This window comes from Apteryx mantelli, chromosome 3, assembly GCF_036417845.1.
Source record: "Apteryx mantelli isolate bAptMan1 chromosome 3, bAptMan1.hap1, whole genome shotgun sequence".
NCBI classification, from domain to species: Eukaryota; Metazoa; Chordata; class Aves; order Apterygiformes; family Apterygidae; genus Apteryx; species Apteryx mantelli.
This window is the reverse complement of record NC_089980.1, coordinates 79,039,209-79,060,440: the sequence shown is the minus strand read 5'-3', so window position 1 is coordinate 79,060,440 and position 21,232 is coordinate 79,039,209. Positions and strand designations below refer to the sequence as shown.

Below are 21,232 nucleotides of genomic sequence, written 5' to 3'. Positions count from 1 at the left end.
TTCATTGACATGGAAACTGGTACACACATGATTCTTGTCCTGAGTTGGCAACATTTCCCTGTCTTGCTGCCATTAGTGCGTTTTTTCCTTTCAGTGGTCCAGCCCTGGAGACCACCCTGAGCTCTTCATGGGATATGTTTGGCAGCTACAAGGATTTGCATGCCAATTGGATTATATTTTATATCAGCAGTGGTGTCTGGAACAGTGCCTGATCTTTTGGCTTCCTTCTGTGGTGACCTTCTCTTTGGTTCAACTGCTACACACTCTGATGCCTGTCAGTCTGTGAGGTGCCAGGGAAGCAGCAGAAGGACAGAAGTCCTTCAGGGTTATAGTTGCCCTTTCCATATGAGTTTGGGCACTATGAGAAGGTGCACGAAGAGCCACTTATGAACAGTTCAACTCCTGCTGGACAGTGTCCTCTGTGCCAAAAAATGGGCCAGCAGGAGCTTCTGGGTTTGACAGCTTTGGCTTATGTGAGTTAACAGCAATGCAGTCTACCCAGCTCCGGCCCATAAAAAGCACTGAGAGCTCTTGTCACCCTTGGAGATGGGGATTTGGAGACTGGGGATTCATCCTTTGGCTTGTGGCCATGTGAAAGTTTGTGTGTGCGTGTGCATGTGCGTTTGTACAGATCCTGCCCTGACATACAGCAATTTGGTGTGCACTCTAGTGCAATCTCACGCTGCTATAGGCTACCTCTTGACACAATATAGCACTTAAGATCATACTCATTATATCCCACACTATCTGGACCAAAGGATAATGCCTACCTCCTCACAAACCACAAGATGCTCGTATCATCAAACCACTTCCTGGAGATGCAACACATGCTCTTCCTTGACACAGGCCTGCAGACCGCTCAGCATAACTTCACAGCCTGCAGGTATTGAGGAGCAATATGCCTGGGACCCACAGAGGTCTGACATGAGACCATCTCATTGGGGCTACCCCCTCCTGCACCCTCCACTTTGCCTTGTGCATAGGAACAACATACTTTCTTTCCTCTGAATATATATTTTAATTTGACCCAGGAGACACCGTAACAGCTAGAAGCTCATAATGGAGCATGCTCCTGGGAGGCAAACAACAACAGCTCCAGCATGGTGGAAGCAGGAGCGCTGCCTGTGGGCACCGAGCCTGCTCATGGACACGGCTGAGGACGTTGGGGGACACAGAACATCTCAAGCAGGTCATGCAGTGCCAGGCTGAGGAACATGGCTGCCTTTTGCAACACAGAACTGAGGTTCACTGGCACCATGACCATTTAACATGATGCAGAAAGTGTAAAAGATCATGAAGGAGACATAAATTCTACATGAATTTGCTCAGAAGGGTGCTTTTACTCTGTATTTTGCAGTCAATGAGAGCCAGATCCAAAATATCCAAATTAATATATCAGTCTGGTTCCATGTTGTATTATACCACAAAGGGCAAATGAAGGGTCTAATCCTGTAAAAGTATTCAGTGCCTTCAGAACACTTCCAAACAACCCTCAGCAGCTATTTATAGCAGGGTGTGCATTGCTCCGTGGTGCTCGGAGCTCTGGGTCTGCTATGGCAGAAGGATTCACAGTCTGGAAGAAGCTGTATTTGTTCAAGGTTAGTAAATAATGAAGCTTGTTGTAGCTTGTCTTCCACTGCTGTTTGCAACTGTGATGGTGGCCACTCACTCTTAAATACTACTCATTTTCTCTGCCAAAAAAGTAGACAATTATTAGTAAAAAGCAGAAAAAATTACACTCCCAAAGGAATTCCCACCGAAATGCAGGACCCTCTAAGGTGAATCACACCAGCTTAGCTCTGCATAGCTATGCTAGGGTACAAGGAAGGGGAAAAGAAAGAATATTATATTAAACTACAGGATCTTAAAAGAATTTTCATGAGTGCTTCTAGTAACACACTCTTTTTTTTCTTTTCGGTTGAAGGTTCCTTTGCTATCACCTTTTCCATCCTTTGGCTCCAGTTCAGTGAAACACTTAAGCACATGTTTAACTTTAAGCAGTTAATCCTGTCCTTATAAGTGTTTTGCTGAATTGGGGCCCTGCTTATTAACTGCCTGCTTCATATCACTAAGAAGGGTTCTGTATTATAGCAAGCATCTGTTAACCTTCCCTCTGAGGCTCTGTGAGGTTACTGTAAACATTAACCACAACAGATTTGCTCAAGAGCACTAAAAGTTGCTATTTCCCTTCCCGCATGCTGTCTTAGCATCAGTCTCAGCTAATGTACATCTCACCCTTGGGATGGCAACTTTGCGCATCCTCTGCAGAAAGCAGACTTTGCACTGGAGGCTTCATGTGACACTGCACCACCACCATCCTACTGCAATAGCACTGAAGACTGATCTCAAAGTGAAACTCTCTATGGCATTCAAAGCAAGGCATAGGAAGAATATTTTGTCTGCACATGTTTTTCACTGTAACTGTGCATGCATTTACACTGTATTAGCCTAAAGGTACTTTCCCACTTGCAATCCCATTAATATATACCTCATTCAACTGACATTTGTTTCCCTATTTCTGTATTACAGTTTAAAGTATAATGCATCTGACCAAACACAAGCCTTGTGTTCCACTGCAAGCCTACTTGAGAAAGGTTTCTCTGGGGACTGCAGGTTCGTGGAGGGAAAGCTGCAGAGCTGGACGCAAAGCCACTTTTGCGTGGAGAAAAGACTCATGTAGTACCATCTGCCCTGTAAACGTTTCTGGCAGTGCAAACATGCATACCATGTCCCAAATGCGTAGCACCCCCCACAAAAAGAAAGCTAACATCCCTTGCTAAATCACACCCTCTTTTCCCTGGTTTCACTTTACTTGGAGAGACTTGTACAGGAACGCTCCTTAAATGTTAAGTTCTCTGATTGGTTTTAGTCCCTGTCATTGACAGGCATGAGTTAGCGTGCTAGCAGGAATGAGTGTTTAAAGCTTTGTTCATGATTGTGTAATAAGGATGGAAAAGCTTTAATGACTGTTCCATGATGTAGAAACTATAAATAGAGTGTATTATAAAGGAGGCTCTCTAATGCATTCTGTTCTAATCAATAACAATGAGCTGACTCCAATTAGATTTTATTGTGTCTGAGTGAGAAAAGTATTTACATTGCAGAACTGGTGTGATTCACAGCAGTGGTTTGGGTAGGAGTCACTTTCAATTAGGAAAAATTCAGACTAATGGGTACCATTTTCTGCACTCAGGCACTGTAACAGTCACTGCTCTTGCTGCAGTCAATATGTAGGTCTCTTCGTTGGACTCACATTGCTTATGTACATGGCTGTCTTCTCAAGAGCGCTCTAGGTTCATTGAAGCAAGATGTTCATGTCCCAGCTGCAGGCAAACCCCAACAGACATAAGCATTCTTCATATGGTGAAGTCTAAAGATCCCAAGTGCATATGATCCTTCAAAATATTATTACCTAAGTAAACAGGAGAGACAAAAAAAGTAAAAGGGAAGAGAGGAGGACAACAGGTCAAAGTGACTTGCCCAAAGTTGCCCAGCAAATGAGTGGCAGAGAGCAAAACAGACCAAGTTTCCTAGCCCCTGGGTTATTAGATCTGACTGCAGCCCTGCAGAATACCATGTTTTATTTTCACATAGGTCTGAGCTATGTTACATTACCTTGCACCTATTGCGGACTAGAAGCTGGTGCACAGAAAGTTTTTGTGTCTCAGCTGACACATGGCAATTAATCAATAATTCAGGCATGTGGCAGGGTCCTCACATGTCCCTTTGGGCTTGAGGAAAACTTTCATAGAACATAATCAACCTGCAGATGTCAAACGCTCAGAACTTCAGTAAATCAAATGTAAATACTGTGCACTAACACTTAGCAAGAACTGGACCTATGATAAGCACCTAGTTTCAACTTTCAGCCATTCTCACTCTTCAGTAAAGTTAACACTGAGAAAAGTGCGGCGTTTTATCTTTCTTTCTTAGCAGCTTTAAAAGGTTGGCTAATACTTTAAAAAAACCCTCCAATTATGAAGGAGTCAGAAATATATATCGCTGTATGGTAAATACAGTTATACATATTATTTCATATATTTATTTTATATAGCAGCATTTACATGCCTAGTTTTTCCAGAGCACTTAATATGTTTTGACAGCCAGTGAAGATCACTTACTGGGAGGTGGAAAGCAGGGAAGCAGAATGTATCTGATGTTTCAGGAAAGGATTACTGTCTATTTGGAGGTCCCCTGCAGCAAGTAATAGTATAAAGTTCCTCTTTTTCTCCATGAAGTGGCAAATTTGAAGACACTGCTTGTGCTTTCATGTTTTTTTCAACTGTTGGGCAAAGAGAAAAATATGGGGAGGGGGAGGAGGGAGGAGAGAGAGAGAGAGAGAGAGAGAGAGAAACAAGTAACAGTTGTGACCGAAGTATGAAGTAGCCTCAAAGATAAAAGAAATGGGTCATTTTTCTCTTGAATACTGTTATCCTTTGATGATGAGACGCCTTGCTTTCAGTGAGTTACAGACATCAGAAGCCAGGACCTGAAAATGTCCTTTTGCACGTTATTAGCAGGCTTAACTCCCAAATACCTTTCCCTTTGAGAAATATGAGACTGGCATACTATTAGTCTGTACTTCTTGACTGTTGAGAGTACCAGCTGTGACTCTGTCCTGGGGTGTTGCTAGTATCTGGAGCCCAAGTTCCAGGGAAACTATGCATTATTGGCTCCTGAATTAGACTGACATTTTGCTGTGCCACTCTTCTGAAGCAGATTGTTTTCTCCCCTGCTTTAGGAAGTCTTGGTAGTATTCAAGTACGCACAGCAAGCCCATGTGCCAAGTTACACTTTTATTAGGAATGTACAGTGGTTATTCTGACATGAAATGTGAATTCACATTAGCAAATCCTTGCTTGCCCCGTGCTTTGGGGATCTAACATGCCACTTATGCATCAGGTATTCTAAACCTGAAAATTATTGGCAGCTGATGACATCACCATCATCATCATCATCCTCCTCCTCCATTCCTGGCGACACTATCCAGTTTCCAAGGCAGCCCTGAAGCCCGTAGGGACAGAATGTCCACAGCTATGTAAATAGCATCACCAGGGTAAATATGTAAACACACAATGTTAGGAGGTGATAACACCTCATACTCTCAATACCAGACTATAGTTAGTACCTCTGCTATGACCTAGTCATTCAGAAATGAGTTATTGCTGATTTCTTGAACTTGTTGAGCCTATGAGCTCATTTGGAAGAAGATTTATCTCATTTTGCGGTAAGGTGTCTCTTAATATTTGTCTGCATGGTCATAAGAAGTGCAGGGCATAGACTCCTCTTGGTAAGATAAGTTGCACTAGAGTATTTGGAGATGCAGTAGTTATACATATTTTAGTTATAATATTTCCAGAGATAGTTTCCATCTAATTCTGTCTACAGTAAGAACCTTTAGCACAAGGACAAAGCAATTCTTTCTCTCTCCATCTCTTCCAGTGAATTCTGTATATTGTTCATGGCCACAAGTTCTGATCAACATATGTTTGTATGTGTCTGGAGATATGCAGCCCGCATCTCCCCTGGTGCTTCCAAAAGACACCGCACCAGATTTATATTTTACATATGAAAATATAGTTCTGTGAGGATTCAGATGTTTTTAAACAATTACCCAGCATATGATTACCCTTCTGCTTTATTTTTTTTTTACCCTATTTTAAAGTGCATCTTTTCTTTGAATCCAGCTTGGTTTCTTAAACCTTAATTTTCCAAACACTACATACTCTCTTGTAATTTAAGAAAACATTTCCCTTACTGAAACAAAATTATCCACTTAAAACACTTCTTTAGATCAAGCTAGGGATCAGAAACACTAAACAGGATCAAGACCTAAGCAACTGGCTTCTGTGTACTGCATTTGCATGTTTGATTTAATTTATCATCTTCTTTAAAGGGTGAAGTGGGTAATGTTATACAAATGAGAAAACCAGCAATTTCAAATGAGCGTGTGCCACAAAAACTTCGTAACAGCATGTTTCAGAGAAGGGGCTAACCTACTCCGTACCTGAGCAGGTTGAACTGGCATCCCTGCTTTTGCAGGCAGCAGACAGAGGCTCCTTTCAGCGGAACGAGCTTGGCCTCATGCTTCGTCCTGGCACTGCTCCCATGCGGCAGCATAGGCCAGGCCCAGACAGTGAATTTCTTATGGGCAGGACTAACATATATCCATATATCTCCATCTTACATATATATTTGAAGAGGAGCTTTCAGTTTTTACTGCTCGTCTATCCCTGAGGAATCTGTAGCATTTCTACCAGCCATTGGCAAAACGCCCATGGACTTCAATGCGAGTTAAATTTGGCTGCAGGAGACATGTCATTTAGTCTGTGTGATGGTTTTCAGTCTTTCATTAGCTTTTGCTGCCCACTGCTATACAAAGCAAAATGACAGGTTTCTAAAAGGAAAGCTGATTCTTTTGTATGCATGTTTTCTAACTACATGAGTAATAAATGGACATGGCAATTTCCCCGCCTGTAAGTGAATGTCCGGAGCTTCAAGAAAATCATCTTTCAGAGCCACCAAGTGAATTTTCAGGGCTCACCGACAGGCACCCAGGTGCTAATTCCATGATTGAGTCGTGAGGGTAGTTAGAGACACCCATAGCGTGACATTCAGTGACTGGCCAGGGTCCCATGGTGTTGTGGGGCCATGCCCTGAGGCATCGTGGATGTAAGAGGTGCAAGTTCAATTCCCTTCCCTACCATGCAGTTGCAGGGTGGGAGGAGAGGCAGTAGGAGGCCAAAGGCTGAAACGTGGTTTGAAAACCTAACTCCCATGAGAAGTCTCTGTAATCATATACTTCAGTGCCTTTAAAACATGGCTATAAAGTGGGAATAGCAGCATTGTACTCCATCCAGGAAATCTGGGAGGGCCAATCCATCAAAGCTGAGGAAGCACATGGATACAAGCAGATCTGGGGAGCAGACCAGGGAGCTGAGACTCATTCTCTTCAGAGTAAGTTAGCTCATTTTCTCACTCCTCGGTCTTTTTTCTTCCTCCCAAAGCATATGATACTGCTGACTACTACCCAGGTCTAGCTGGGCTGCTGGTACAGCAGCAACATTCCTACCTACTGGTGAGGGAAAGTCTAACACCAGCCCCAGTGCCATGAAGAACAGGGATAGTGATTATAGTTTTGGTGAGTCTTGCCTGTGACAGTCCTGCTATCCCCTTTCCACAGTCTTTAATCTTCAGTGACCATACTTACATCCATGTTTTTTTCACCAGTATGGACCTTCAATAATAAAGCATCAGAAAGGGTAGCAAAAGTGAACTCAGAGTGAACCTAGGAGCCAATTATTGTCAACTGTTCCTTTCCTCATCTTCAATACAGAGATATAGTGCCAAAACTACATGTCCCAACATGCAATCTCACATTTTAATCAGAATGGAATATTGGTTGCATAGGAATTAAAAGTCTTGGCAACAAAACATCTATGCTTATGACTATGTGGACAAACATTGTCATATTTGTATTGCTTCTTCCTGTAAACTGTTTTTTGAGCATTTGGTGTAGCAAAGTTTGGAAGTCAGCAGGTTTAAAGCACCAAACAGCTATGAGAATCACCAGAGAGGAGAAAAGGAGATGCAGCACTTTTTGCAGAATTTTCTGCACAGAATCAGTATATAAATCATACGGCAAATATCAGAAGATGCTGTTTGGCAGTATGTCTGACCATGCTTGAATAATCAGGTCATTCTCATTTGTTACTGTTCCAATCTCTCCTACAAATACTAGCTTCCTTGTTTTATTCTGGTTCACGAAGGCCCCACAACCATCTGTGATTTGGCAGCTTCTACTGAGTTAGAAAATATCAGCAGGAGAGGGGAGGGGTGATTAAAGAGAAAAAACAGAAACTTTTCCAGCCATCAGCTTGTCTTCCTTTTCAGTGTACTTTGTGTGAGCTCTGCTGGCAACACCTACAACTTCTTTCTTTCATTAGAACATCTGATTTTGTTAACTGTGGCTGCCCAACACTTGATTAAAGATGTGTTTTTAACTGAGAAGAGTGCAATTAAATGAGAGAGTTATATGGATCCAAGACATTAATCAGGACAGGAGAATAAAGTATTGCAGACTTGGAACCTACTGCATGGAATCTGTTAACTCATACCGACAGAGAGAGACCAGCTCAGTTTTGAATCCAATATGCCTTATATGGTCAGCAATATTTTAATAACTTTATCCACTAGCCTGATAATAAGAAGTTCCTTTTATGACAGTTTGCAATAGTGTCAGCTAGCATTTGGGAAATCCGAAGCATGTTCTCAGTACTATATTTAAAACTCAACAAATTTTGCCAAAGCATAATTTGGAAATAGTTGTTAATTAAAAAAAAAACCCAAAACCCTCTTTGCATCTGTTCAAGTCCTTCTTTCATGGCTCCTTTCCATAGTATTCTCACAAACAAACTCAGCAATAGGAAATATTAGCTGAAAATTGATCTTCAGCACACAGGGCATGATCCAGGCTAGAAAAGACTTTTACTGATTTCAGTGGATTTTGGATTTGTTACTATTCCTTCTGCACTGAAAGGGAGGTCCTATTGTCCTTCGGTTATGTCTGTGGAGCAACTAACTCAATCTAAACAGACAATTCAGCCAAAGAAAGTATTATTATAACCACTGTTTTGCAGAAGGGAAACTGAAGTCCAGACCCTAAAAAATATATAAGTGCCTCTCTTACTCCTGTAAAAATAAACAAGTATTAGGTACCTATTTAAGAATTTGACCCAATGATTTGAGAAAGATTAGCTAAGGCATCATCTAGTAGATCAGCAAGACTCAGCACAGATGTCCCAAAGTCCCAGCCCCATGCTCCATCTTGCTGCTCTTTCTGTTCTTTGCATTAAACCCCTATGGATGAACAAGCACAGAAATCTAAAAGTGAACATGTAGTTGCCAGACCAGAAATGTGAGTGCAAGGGTAAACCTCTGCAGAACATATATCCATTTTAAAAAAAAAGGACTTTTCAAAGTGTGAATACAGATTTACAGAATTACTTACCCAACGTTACACAGTTCACTGGCTAGAATAATCTTGACAGAGTTAACAAATCATTTGAGATAGCGACCCAATTTCTAAATAATTCTTTCCTTGCTAATCTGTGAAAGTAACTAAAATCTGTACCCAATCAGTAAGTTACTCACTCTGAACTGACTCTAAACAGAACAAATGCTTCCTCCTCTGGCTTCAGTGAGACCTAGAGTTAATGTAGCATAGCTTTCAACTACTGAACAGATTGATATTTCATAACAGAGAGAGAGAGGTCTAAGAGACTGAGGCCACCAAGAAGCAATATACAAAACTTACAGGTTTGCCTTCTTGACTTTTCTGCACTCCAGCCAGAGGTCTGTCACTTAGCCCTTGAGTAGCTTTGTACAGATCACTAGGGACAGATTTCTGCTGCCCGCTTGACACCTCTGCATTTAGCTGTGACAAATTAACATGTTGCTGCTTCGAGATCTTTGCCAGATCCATCACAGAGTGCTTACAGGAACACCTTATACACTGCTTCAAGCCAGACTAATGCAACATCAGTCCCTGCTAACCAGTGTTCAGATGACGTGAACTACTCTACTAGAGCAGTGGGGACAGAAAGTCTTCTGTACCAGGACAGTAACATCATAGGACTGGAGCCCCTGTCCAGGCAGGGAAAATCTGTCACAGCTTGGGCTACAGCTGAAGACCTCAGTAAGTACCTCCTGCCACAGCTGCCTCTCCTCTCTCTGCAGAAGGGCTCACCTTCTCAGGAGGAGCTGCTGGAATGAATCATACAAATTCCCCATCCACTTTAATGGAAAATCAGCTAGATTTCCCCTTCTCCACCATCAGGTGAGCTGCCCCAGCTGATATAAATCTGAGCTTGTGGCTTGTGAGATAGTGGAGGTTTCACCCTTCTCCACCTGAGAGGACAGTAACAAAGAGCACAGTGTGTCTTAAGTCACTGCAGCTGTTTCTGCTGTGATCTTCTGTTTTATTTCCTAAAAACTGTTCCCAGAAAGTGTAGTTTCCTGTTTGTTTTCTTGGTGCTTCATTTTTCTTCTCTTCAAAAATGCGAATGATCATGCTTGCTCCACAGGGCTGCAGAAAACACAGCTAGCTGGTGTTTGTACAGTGCTTAAAATAAACATGCACTAGAGCAGTGCTCTAAGATTTAACAACTGATAAATAGCATTTTCTCACACTGTAACCTGCTTGTGAGAAAAATGATACTTTAACCCAGTGGTCTTCTCCATCCCTAGATTTATGACTTAGTTGGATCACAGTTATTTATTCTACCTCCAAAACAAAGTCTAGCGATTAGAAGTTTTACTTGTGTGATAACATAAAAGAATTTTGCAGACTGAGATCTGTCTGAAATGATGGAAATGGAAGAATGCCCTGCTCCAACTGAAAGCAAAAAGCCGCATGTTTTAAAGCCAAATTAAATTCAAACAAAATGAAGACCAAACACTCTGTATCTTTGCCAAAGAAATAAATTCAAGAAAGGCATTTCCTTATTCCTGACCTGCCACAGCTGGCCTTTTTCTGTACTATCTAATTAGTCAATAGTGGATAATATCACTGTCATGAAAAACATTTTTTTGCCAGGAGTGACTAAGTATGTACAAAGAGAGTTGAGAGTTTCAGAAAGAGTAGAGGTGAGGATAATTCTGTGTTTTGTTTTTTTTTACTGTGTTTAGGAAAAGGAACACTCTAAGATTTACCCTCTGACAAGCCTAAACTTGTTATGGATGGCAAAAACCTTTCTTTCCTCCTCCCTTTCTTGGTGAACAGTAGCACCAAGGAGTTCTGCAACAAAGAAATTAATGATATCAATCGGTATCAACTCTGTGCACAAGCACATATTTCAGTTCACCTCTGCCAACTGTTGCTCTTACAGGGAAGTCAGTGCAAACCTGGAAATCCACCTATGAACACAGAGAAGTCCCTGTAATGCTCCTCAATGCAAAAAGAGGAAATCTTTCTTTTCCATACTCATCTATGGTGAGAAGTCATTAATGCCAAAGCCAATAGAGCAAAGCTGGTATCAGTTTCTCTGCTTTAGTAGAAATGTCCCAGGTGTGGTTGGAGCTTGGGCTTCCTCTTCTTTGATTTTTTTCTGTTCTTGCTCCTGTGGGTGTTGGGACTCATGTCTTACGCAGAAGGCTTTACAGACTAGAGTGGAGGCTACCAGTGTGAAATATTAGTAGGAAATTTGAGCTGCACAAAATGCTTTGAGACTCATTAAAGTCTCTGCACCCTGATATTTATACAAATGTGTCAAATTTGAAGTCTCTCACTGTGGTCATTTGAAATTCAAACTCTGTGGGAGCTATAACGGTTGGCAGATTAATTTCAGATTTGCTTTTGGATTTCAGGAAGGTTCAAACAGCAATTACATTGTAAACCAAAGCTCTGAATTAGAAAACTCCACTCCTTCCCAACTTTGGATAAATTCAGTTCAGACAGCTTCCTGTTGGCCCCTGTCTGCCAAATGACTGAACCAAAACCAGATCCAATCATCATGAATTTGGGAAATCTTCATTCTTGCTCAAAATCCTTTCTCTACAGCCTGTCACTCTCCAAATCAACAGAAAACTCGTGAAGGGAAAAATATTAATATGCTCAAAATGTTCCTGTAGAGACAGCTACAAACCTACAGTTCTCAAAGAGAGTATCACAAGAAAGGATTAGGATAGCTTTGGCTGAAATGAGTAATAACATCCCCTTTCACTAGGCTTTTGGTTAGGCGAAGGCTGATTGCAAAGGTGTACTAGCTCCACTGTTGCTGTTTCCATACAACAGACTAAAAGTGCAAAAGCAAGAAGGAGCAGTATAAAATTAAAAAAAAAAAAATCAGTCTCTATATACATGTGTGCATTGTATATGTTTGTTTGTGAATACACATAAAAGCAAAGCAGGCACCCTGAATTAGTGAGCTCTGATTTCTCAAATATCACAGAACCACAGAGCTGGTGTCTCCCGTATTACATCAGCCTGGTTCTCCCAGATGTATTTAAATGTATACCTCCTATGAAACATAGTAGTCTAGACCAAAAGATATATGAGTTGGCACTGAATGGTATCTCCTCGGACAAACAGAATATTTAACATGTAACTACTCATTGGAAGCTGTACAAACAGTGTAGCTTTACTTAAATCACAAGACCATTGTTATCTTCTTTTCTGAATATTGCAAATTACTTTCATCATCCTCTTTCCACTCACTACAACAGAAACAAGTTGGCTAATTTCCCAGAGCCAAACTTAAAGAGACAATTCTGTTCTAAAAGCCTTGGTGGGCTGACTGCAGATCACTTTGGCTGGAGATTTTTAAACAGTTTTCAATTCTTCTTGGCCCTTTGTACATCTAGTTCAACTTCTGGCTAACTTTCAATAGAGAATCAGGAATTCTTCACTCCTGGTCCAAACTGCTGTGAAATTTTGCTGTAAAATTGATTCAAATTGTGGAAACCCATCCAAGAGGTTGTTGAGAAGAAGATAAATTCCTGCACAGAAGATGCAAAATTTTTCTCTGAAGTAGAAAAGAAAAAAAGGCATAAAACTGTTTAGCCTCAAAGTGGCTGCTTTAGTGCTTGTTGCAGAAAGACCACGAGCAGCATGTTTCTCTAGCTTTTCAGAGCTGGTCCATGGAAACATCATGCATTTTGCAGATCAGAAGGCCTACAGAATAGGAACTGAAAAGTTAAGAGAAACCCCCAGGCAGCTATTTTAATCAGGGTTATTTCTCTTCTGCTTTGATTGGTTAAATTGTCACCTCCTGGTGAAAGGAGAGGGAGGGCAGGAAACTTCAGGGAGGAAAAATGGAGGTGCAGTCTCTTTGCATGGACTGCAATGTGATTTTCTGTTTAATCTTGAGCTGTCAAAGTGCTTTAAAAGTCTCATACACTTGCACAGAGAGATACTAGTCATTTCTAGTGCAAGCTAGAGGTTTTTTTCTGACCATCTCTTGTTTCATGTTTCTCCCTTGCAGTACAAGAGGCAAAAAGAGGATCAGAGCCTATAAGGTAGGCTTATGATATTTGGATGGAAAAAGTGGCATGTATAAACATATTTTTTTAATCAAAAGATTTGATTGCATTTACTTACTCACATGAAAATGTGTTTTTGGAAACTGCAGGATCCTATTAACTCGCATGCTGTTTTTAATGTGTAAAGCATTTCAGTACCATCCTTTGGGAGGAGTCTGTTTGCATACAATATTACAGATAATTTATTTCTATGTAATACGTTTCTGACTGTGGTACTCATATATATAGTAAATGGTGTCTGACACCACAGACAGCTCCACTGGACACTGTGGGACTTTCAGTGCATAAATATGTATACACCGGAGATGTGCAAGGGTAATAGTCAGCTTGTGAACTTCTTACTTCCTTTGGGAGCCAGCTACTTCTCTAAGTAGATACTTTGGTTTCAGAAGAATTTCTTGTGTAACTTCTTATCAGAATAGCTAGGGTAGGCCATCTGCCTTCAGGTGATTTTGAAAAAAAAACAATCCAACCCCACCCAAAACCACCAGAATGTCTTTGTGGAAATTAGGTTTCTGCAAAGAAAGGAGCAGTTCATATGGTTAACTGTACACATACATTTGTCTGGAGTTCCCTTCCATCAATAATATCTTAAGCAGCTACATCATGTGTGGTACCAGAACAGCTGACCCACTGCAGATATCTCATGATGTAGAAGTAAAACTCAGTAAGCTTTCCTGTGTCACCATGCCAGCTGGCAGTGTAGCATTTGCAGAGTGCACATATTAGTGCAATTTTCTTTAAGAAACATTCTTTTCTACTATGAATATGATTTGGTGACGCTACAAATTCTTCCAACTGCAGTGAACTGCTTCAGGGAAATCTGAGGGACACTGGCAAAACACTGTGCAGTGAATGACAGGCAGGTGCATAACCTCCAGACACCACTGTTTGAGGGATGATCAAGCCTGGACACCTTAGCATCAAGATCCCTGTGACGTGTTACTTTTAGTCCCAAGTTAGTAGAAGTGTATGCACTCACTGAGACCACATATTAAAGCAACCATGGCTTTACTGGGGTGAAAGGTCAAGGGATTTTAGCTCACCCATTAATATCAGCCAATGCAGCCTGCCTACCCGTATTTCACACCCTAGACATATGCGTGCAGTGCCTGTTCTCCTCCCCATTCAGATTGGGGTCACTTCTACTCCCTAGTAAAGGGAAACACTATCCCAGGCAGTAGAAGAGCTTATTTTGCTGCCACATTAGATAAACTGATTTAAAAGTGTAAGATATAGGGACTTTTCCCTACAGTGTCATTTTGCAGCAAATGATGGCCATACACACATAAACACATACCGTTAGGAGGAGTCAAACTCTGGACCGTTCAACAGAAACATGGTAGAATTCAGTTGCTTGAGAAAATGCATAGCACACCAGCCCCTGGCTAGCTACTAGGAAAATGATAATAATATACAGTAACTACTATGTTGTACTCCATTTTTTTTTCACTTTTCCCTAGAAAATAATAGGGGTTTTAACACTACATGAAATGAATCTGATCCAAATTCATGAGATACCCTGTCCTAGGACAGGTTCTATTTCTCCCTTGTTTCCCAGATGTCCCTAGAGAAGGCCATCGCTGCAGAAGAGAGCATAAGATTGTAATTCTGTTCCCAGTGTAGTAAAAAGCATCCTGTACTGAGGAGTGAAGTTGCTTGTACTGTAGTCTGGCTACCCGACATGACCAGTGGAGTTCAGGTATACTCTGGCTCTTGTTGCACTCAAGTACAAGGTTGGTTCGCATTTATTTTCCAGGTATCTCCACATTTCAACAGTATGACAGGCTGTCCCCTTGTGCGGTGCTGGGAATCCTGTGTGGGGTGAAAGGTACCATCTGTTGTGAATTCCATAATGGTCATGCTATGAGCACTTTCACGTACCTACTGGTAAAACCAACTACCATAGAAGGGATTAGCACATGAAGCAAAGTATTCTTCAATAACCACCATACCATGAAAAATGGGAAGAGGAAGGCATTAATCTGACATCACTAATATGAGTCTTTCAGTAGGTCTTGCTATTACATGCTCACAAAGCAGGAAAAGCATACATACAAAGATGCTGATTAAAAAAAAGGCAATACATTACTGGAAGTTTCAGATGGTATGAAGCAGGTAGTACAAAGGGATCTTCCATTAGAAGCAAAGAACTAGCCACAACATTTACTACAAGTGTTGCACCCTCCTGTATGATTCTTCTATTTTCTTTCTGATTTTTATTTGTGCACTTTCACTTTGATCATTTTGAGGGTTCAGTCTGTCTTACTCCATGGAAACTCTGATACAATTCTTTTCAGAGTAACATTGTTACCAAGGCACCATAAAGTATGAGATCCATAGCCACACAGCAACTGGATGAACAGTACACGTTAGAAACATGTTTCTGCTGAGGAAAGTACTTTGCAAAACAGAAAATGGGAGCAGTGGGTGAGGGAAGGGAGTTGAAGGGAGAAGTGAGAGAAGCAAACCTCAAAAGCAGATTAATCATCATTTCAAAGTATAAGAGCAACAAGTTTATACAGTGTATACCACTAACAGCTGATGAAGAAAGTGCATTTCCAGTGATGCAAAACAATAAATCAAGATCTTATATATTTGTGAATGGCAATAGTAACATCATCACTTTTAAGAATAGGATGTCCAAAAAAATATTTTGGCTGCAGTACAAATAGAAAATCCCATGTCATATGCGTATAGAATAATGGCAAGAAACCACACAAAAATATACATCCACTGGGAACTGAGGAGTGGTGAAAAGGCCAGAGGCAACAAAGGGTTTTGATTTAGTTGAGGAAAGCAAATGCATTCTGCCTTCCAGTGTAAAGAACATGTACACAATCAAAGAGACAGATCAGTTCAATAGAGAATATCAACAGTATAATGGCTAAAGTCGTATATTACAGGTCCCAAAGCCAAAGAAATTCTTTGCATAGCAGCACTGCGAGAATTGCATAAGTTCTTGCATGCTAGGAAATTTAGGCTTGGTCTAGAAATAATAAAATTTGTAAGGGAATTAGCCTGCCTGCTGGATGCTGTATAACTTTGCTAAAATGCTGTTGAAGCCATTTGGATACAAAATCCCTATTTACAAAAACAAATTCTTAAATAGACAACTGGAGAAATAACCTGGTGCTCTGAATGCTCTGGAAAATTGTATTACACCAATTGCCAATTCTTTGCTGCATATAACAGCTAACTCCCGTTACCATATGTGTAATGGTCAGAGATAATTGTATTGCTGCTGGAGAAAAAGCAAAGTTTATCCTTTCAGCAACATTTTAAAGATACATAAGAAGACTATCACTAACACAGCAAAGATAAAACACTTAGTGGAAATATACTCTGAGTTTGAGGAATGATATCCAAAGGTTAATAGGAAAAGTTTTTCCTCTATTCCTTCTGCCTCTATCAGAGGCTCTGAGTGAGGCCAGTTTTCTAGCACTCCAGTGGCTTGCTGTGCTGTACATGTCGATAAGACCTAAATGACTGTTTTCTATGTGTTTCTGCTCTACCATCCTCCTCCGTAAAAGGGGATTTAGGGAAAGATCATGCCTTCATCTCCCAGTGTGAAAGAGAATTCCCCTTTCTGTCAACTAAGTACCAGCCAGCTGATTCCTAGTGACATCCCTTCAGCTTTGACAGTTTGTGAGTATTTCAACGGGCAGCTAATTTTTTTTGTGTGTGAGAGAGGATGCAGTTTAATGTGTCTGCCCTGTTACTTATTTTAAAGTTTTTATAGCTTTGAAATTCCCTGCTGCATTTATTCCAATACTAATGACCCTAAACATGCAGCATGGAGAATCTTAGACTTGTTCAGATTTCAAGTAAAGAGAAACTATATCTGCATTAAGACTTCAGACAACATAAGAAGGAATAATATTAAACCTGCCATTTTAAAAGCAGGCTTGCAAAACTAAATGCTCCTGTAGGTGATCCTAGGATTAATAGAAAGGTTAAGTTCACTTAGATCATTTCTGGTTCTTGAGTGAGTGAGTGAGTGAGTGAGTGAGTGAGTGTGTGTGCAGAGCCTCTCCCACCTCAGAGCTTCCAAGATGACTACATTTCGCTGTCATAGACAATATGGGGGCACCTGGAAGCCCGACAAAGCTCTCCCTTCCTATAGCAAATAAGTGGTAACTATGGTTTAGTAATCACAGTTCTGGGAACTAAAATATTCACCACGATGCACCGGTCCTGTCATCGGTACGGCTAAAGAGACAATATTTAAACAGTCTCAGTGGCAAGTTTCTAAAAGTAGTATATCCAGCTAGCCATCCATAGGCCAAAAGCACCAGTTTTGATGATTTTGGCCATCAAAACTAATGTGTACAGACACAAAAAATCTTGACAAAATGGACTTGTCCTTGACCTATTAGTTTATTTCAAAAACCTCCTGTTAATTAAATTTACATACATCAGGGAGTGCTGTAGGTCCTTTCTCTGTTTTTCAACAATGTTATATATGTCAAAAGTAATCAAAGAAACTGAAGTGAGCTAAAAAAACACCTTCATTGACTAATCAAGGGAAACTGTTCATACAGTTACATACTTCAAACAAAAGTGCACCACCATTTTTCAGAACATAACTGCTTAAGATTACCATGAGGTAATTTAAAGAAAAGTTTTATCACAGTCAACACTGACCGAAATTAAAAATAATATTTTATACAGTTTTCTCATATTACCCTCTCCTCAGCTTTAGGCATTTAAAGCTGTTCAGCTACTTAAGCATTTAAAAGGTCAATTTGCAAGGCATTTGGTTTGCTGATTTTCACAGTTAGATATAATCTTGAGTGGTTCCAAATTAACTTTAAAGCATCTACAATTTTTCTAGTTCTAAGGAAGTTAATGGAGTGCAATCTGTAAATTAGGGCAAACAGGTAAATCTGTAGTACTCTTGATTTTTCACTCAAGCACACAGATTTCTGTTTCTATCTAACCTGTATAAATTTGCTTCAAGGTTTTATGTCCTTGTAACTTTTCCAGTAATAACTTTGTACTAATGTCTGGGTAAATTTCAATGGATCGTTTGTCTGCTTGAAGCCTTCATATGTTGTTAAGGGGTTTCCCACCACTCACACATAGAAAGGACCAGGAAATCTAGGTTGGGCAAAGTCTCTGAGCACATCTTTGCCATACAGGCAGCCACAATAGTGTGATAACGCTGGATTTATGGCTCTAATGCCTACTCACTCCAATACTGGCATACCTGAAAAGGTACTGATACTACCACACAGGCTATAGCGCTCAGAAAATGTCTCCTGTTTTCTCTCTCTGCAAATACTTAGTTGCGCAAAAGAAAGAAGAACAAGGCCCTAAAAGGAAGCAATAAGTTGAGGATTCTCAACATGACTGGAGGAGGACAATAAATCACTATCAAGATAAGCACAACTAATTTTCCCTATATTGCCACACATACAATTCACTAGGACAAAAGCCTACACTCTCTCTGAAATCCTTTTTACATTCACGTAGGAAGATGTGCATGTTAATGGATCCTGGGATGATTTCTGAAATTCCTTTGAACACACTATATTTCTCCAGGGGAAGAAGAAAAGGTGCAAGACATAAGATTAGGCTGATGCTGAAGAAGTGCTTCTTTACTTCTTTTAACCTAGACATGCTGTTTAACGATAACATTTATCATCATTACCATACTATGCATCCAGCAACAGCCTGGAGAAGGGTGGAAAAATTCCAGAATGAAGGACACTGTCTTTCTGAAAGTTCAACAAGAGCCTGGGTAGCAGCCATATATATCCATACACGTCATTTGGGTGACCAATAATACAGAGTCAGATGATGGCAAAAACATACTTCCAATGCCATTTGTCTAGGATTTCTGGCACCACTGTGATCATATCCCGATGCAATATTTCCATACCACATGCAGCTTGTTGCCAGAGTGCTAGTAAACTTCCTAACTGACTGCCATAAGTCAGTCAGGGAGCAGTGAGTTAACAATTGGCTCAGGCACTCTAGTCTAGGAGAAGAATAAAAAAGAAGTGTGTCTGCAGCGCTGGGAACAACAGCAGTCCTTGTTCTCCTGTCTTGAGTGAAAGTAAACAAGTCCATTGTTATCTGACTTTGCCAAACCTCAAAGTATAATGCTAGAAGGAAAAATAAGTTTTACAGAATTGAGCATACACAACCCTTTTCTTCCCTTCATAAATTGTATATTACACTAGTTGAATCTACTAAAGTTAAATGTTTACAGTATGCTATATATATAATGGCACATTTAAGCTTTTTAAGGGGTTGGAATATTTCAGGAATGTCTCTGGTGCTGAAAAAGGCTAATGTGGTACAAATCATATGATATTTTAATTCAGAAAAAATATGTTTGGGTACTTTGACCTAGCATCATATGGATTAGGAAACTGAACAAGGATGCCACGAAGCATGACTGAGGAATCAGTCGAACTAGTCTGCTTCAGATACGTATTGTGCAAGGCATTATCGCTGCAATCAGAGTCACAAAAATGCATATTTAGTTTTTGTACATTAAATACTACACCTGTGAACCTATGTAAAAGATATACAAAATATAAATGTCATCAGGTCTGTATATTTCAAACTTTTTAAAATAAACACAAAGTATATATATATGTAGGCATATAACTTGTAATTTCAATGTCAACACTAGCACAGTTTGTCTCTTCTAAATGCAGACCTGTATACTTCCTATTCCAACACATGCACCTACAAACACATGATCATGCATACAGCTTTACCTTCTGCTGTTTGCAGAAGAGTCAGAATATACAGCACTATACATTGTTTCAACTCAAAATTGAGTAGCAAATTAAGGAAGATGCCATTCAAAAAAAATGCCTTGTGAGTGACTGATTACCAAAAAAACCCAGAGAAAAACGGGGGTATAGTTACTTCATCTCAATAAAAACACTGAAGACTGTGATGATGACCTAAGATTCAAAACGCTTTGTCCAGCAAGTCAAGTGACGGGATCACTCTCAGACAAGATACAACAGTGTAGAACTGGTTGCTATAACACATACCGAACACAGTTATAATGAGGTGTGGAGCTTTCACAACACCATTCAACCCAATTCTGGGTTCAGACTACTGAGGTCTCTGACCGAAAGGAGACAGAATAGTTATATGCTGTTCTCATAGCAGGTGGTGCTGATGGCGATCTGGATGCCCATCTGGAAGGTAAGCGTCGATTTGCTGGCCGAGCTGGCCGGGAGAAACCTTTCCCACTTGAACATTTAGCCGGCACAGATACCTAGAACACAAATGCAACTCCTTGCTTTAACAAGCTACAGCACAAAAGGCTTTTGTGGAATGCAAAGGGAATGTAGGAACACGTTTGGGGTGACCTCAGAACAGGTGGTCTTAAGCTATTAAAAGGCTCACAGTAATGCACAGAATGCAAAAGAACAGATATTTCTATGTATAGGAATTCTCACATCAGTTGCAGTTTAAAACATGTGGTGACAAGTGTCAGACACATTAAAAGGTATAAAAAGTTAATGTAAGTCAAACCTGACATTCACTGATCCTGTAGATTTCTTTTCATTTTTGGAAGTTTTGTGAATGAACTTTGTACACTGTTCTATACATAAAACTCAGAATACTGTCTTACATTAGTAAGATTATGTACTTTTCAGGCATCTTTTTGATAGACCCTATTTCAGCAGTCACATCTTGCTAAGAACTGGTTCCATTAGTGCAATATGAAGCTGTTTACACTTCGTAAATTATTTATGGAGCTTATTTATTAATGCAGTACCACATCTGCATGCAGAGCCTTTATATACACCGAAAATAACAACAGATATTGATTTTAGCTACAATGATGTAAATCTGAAATAATGAAAATAAATAACCCAAATTCCTCCATGCCTCATGCCATTTGTAGTTCTTTACATCTGTGTGAAGGGAGTGCTGCTGGATCTAAAGTGCTACCCCCTAATCAGGCTGTATTCTACATTCACTTTATACAGATAGAAATGACAGCACAAAGTATGAGCCTATGAAGAAAAAAATCCCATTGGCTTAGTAAAGTTATTCTGGCTTACACTGATGTAAGATATGACCATTATGTGGTCATTATTTCTTCCATACATATCCATTGATGAAAATTTGTTTTCCTATCAAATCTTCATTGGATAAAAAAAGAAATCAGAGGCTTCATGTTTTTTTTTTTTTCCTTCCAAACCAT

General features: G+C 40.1%; 1 protein-coding gene across 6 annotated transcripts in view; it reads right to left on the bottom strand.

Moving 5' to 3' along the window:
* Positions 1–21,232, bottom strand: part of KIAA0408 (KIAA0408 ortholog) — a 42,375-nt gene that overhangs the window by 2,541 nt on the left and 18,602 nt on the right. For 3 of the 6 annotated variants that reach the window (XM_013959067.2, XM_013959068.2, XM_067293749.1), the window contains one exon: positions 15,044–20,293. In XM_013959067.2, coding sequence (XP_013814521.2) covers positions 20,123–20,293 — 171 coding nt within the window. In that variant the 3' untranslated portion in view covers positions 15,044–20,122. Of the gene's footprint in view, positions 1–3,088; positions 3,413–4,121; positions 4,283–15,043; positions 20,294–21,232 lie in introns of those variants that run through there. The other 3 variants (XR_001294880.2, XR_001294879.2, XM_013959069.2) reach the window with 3 other exon arrangements.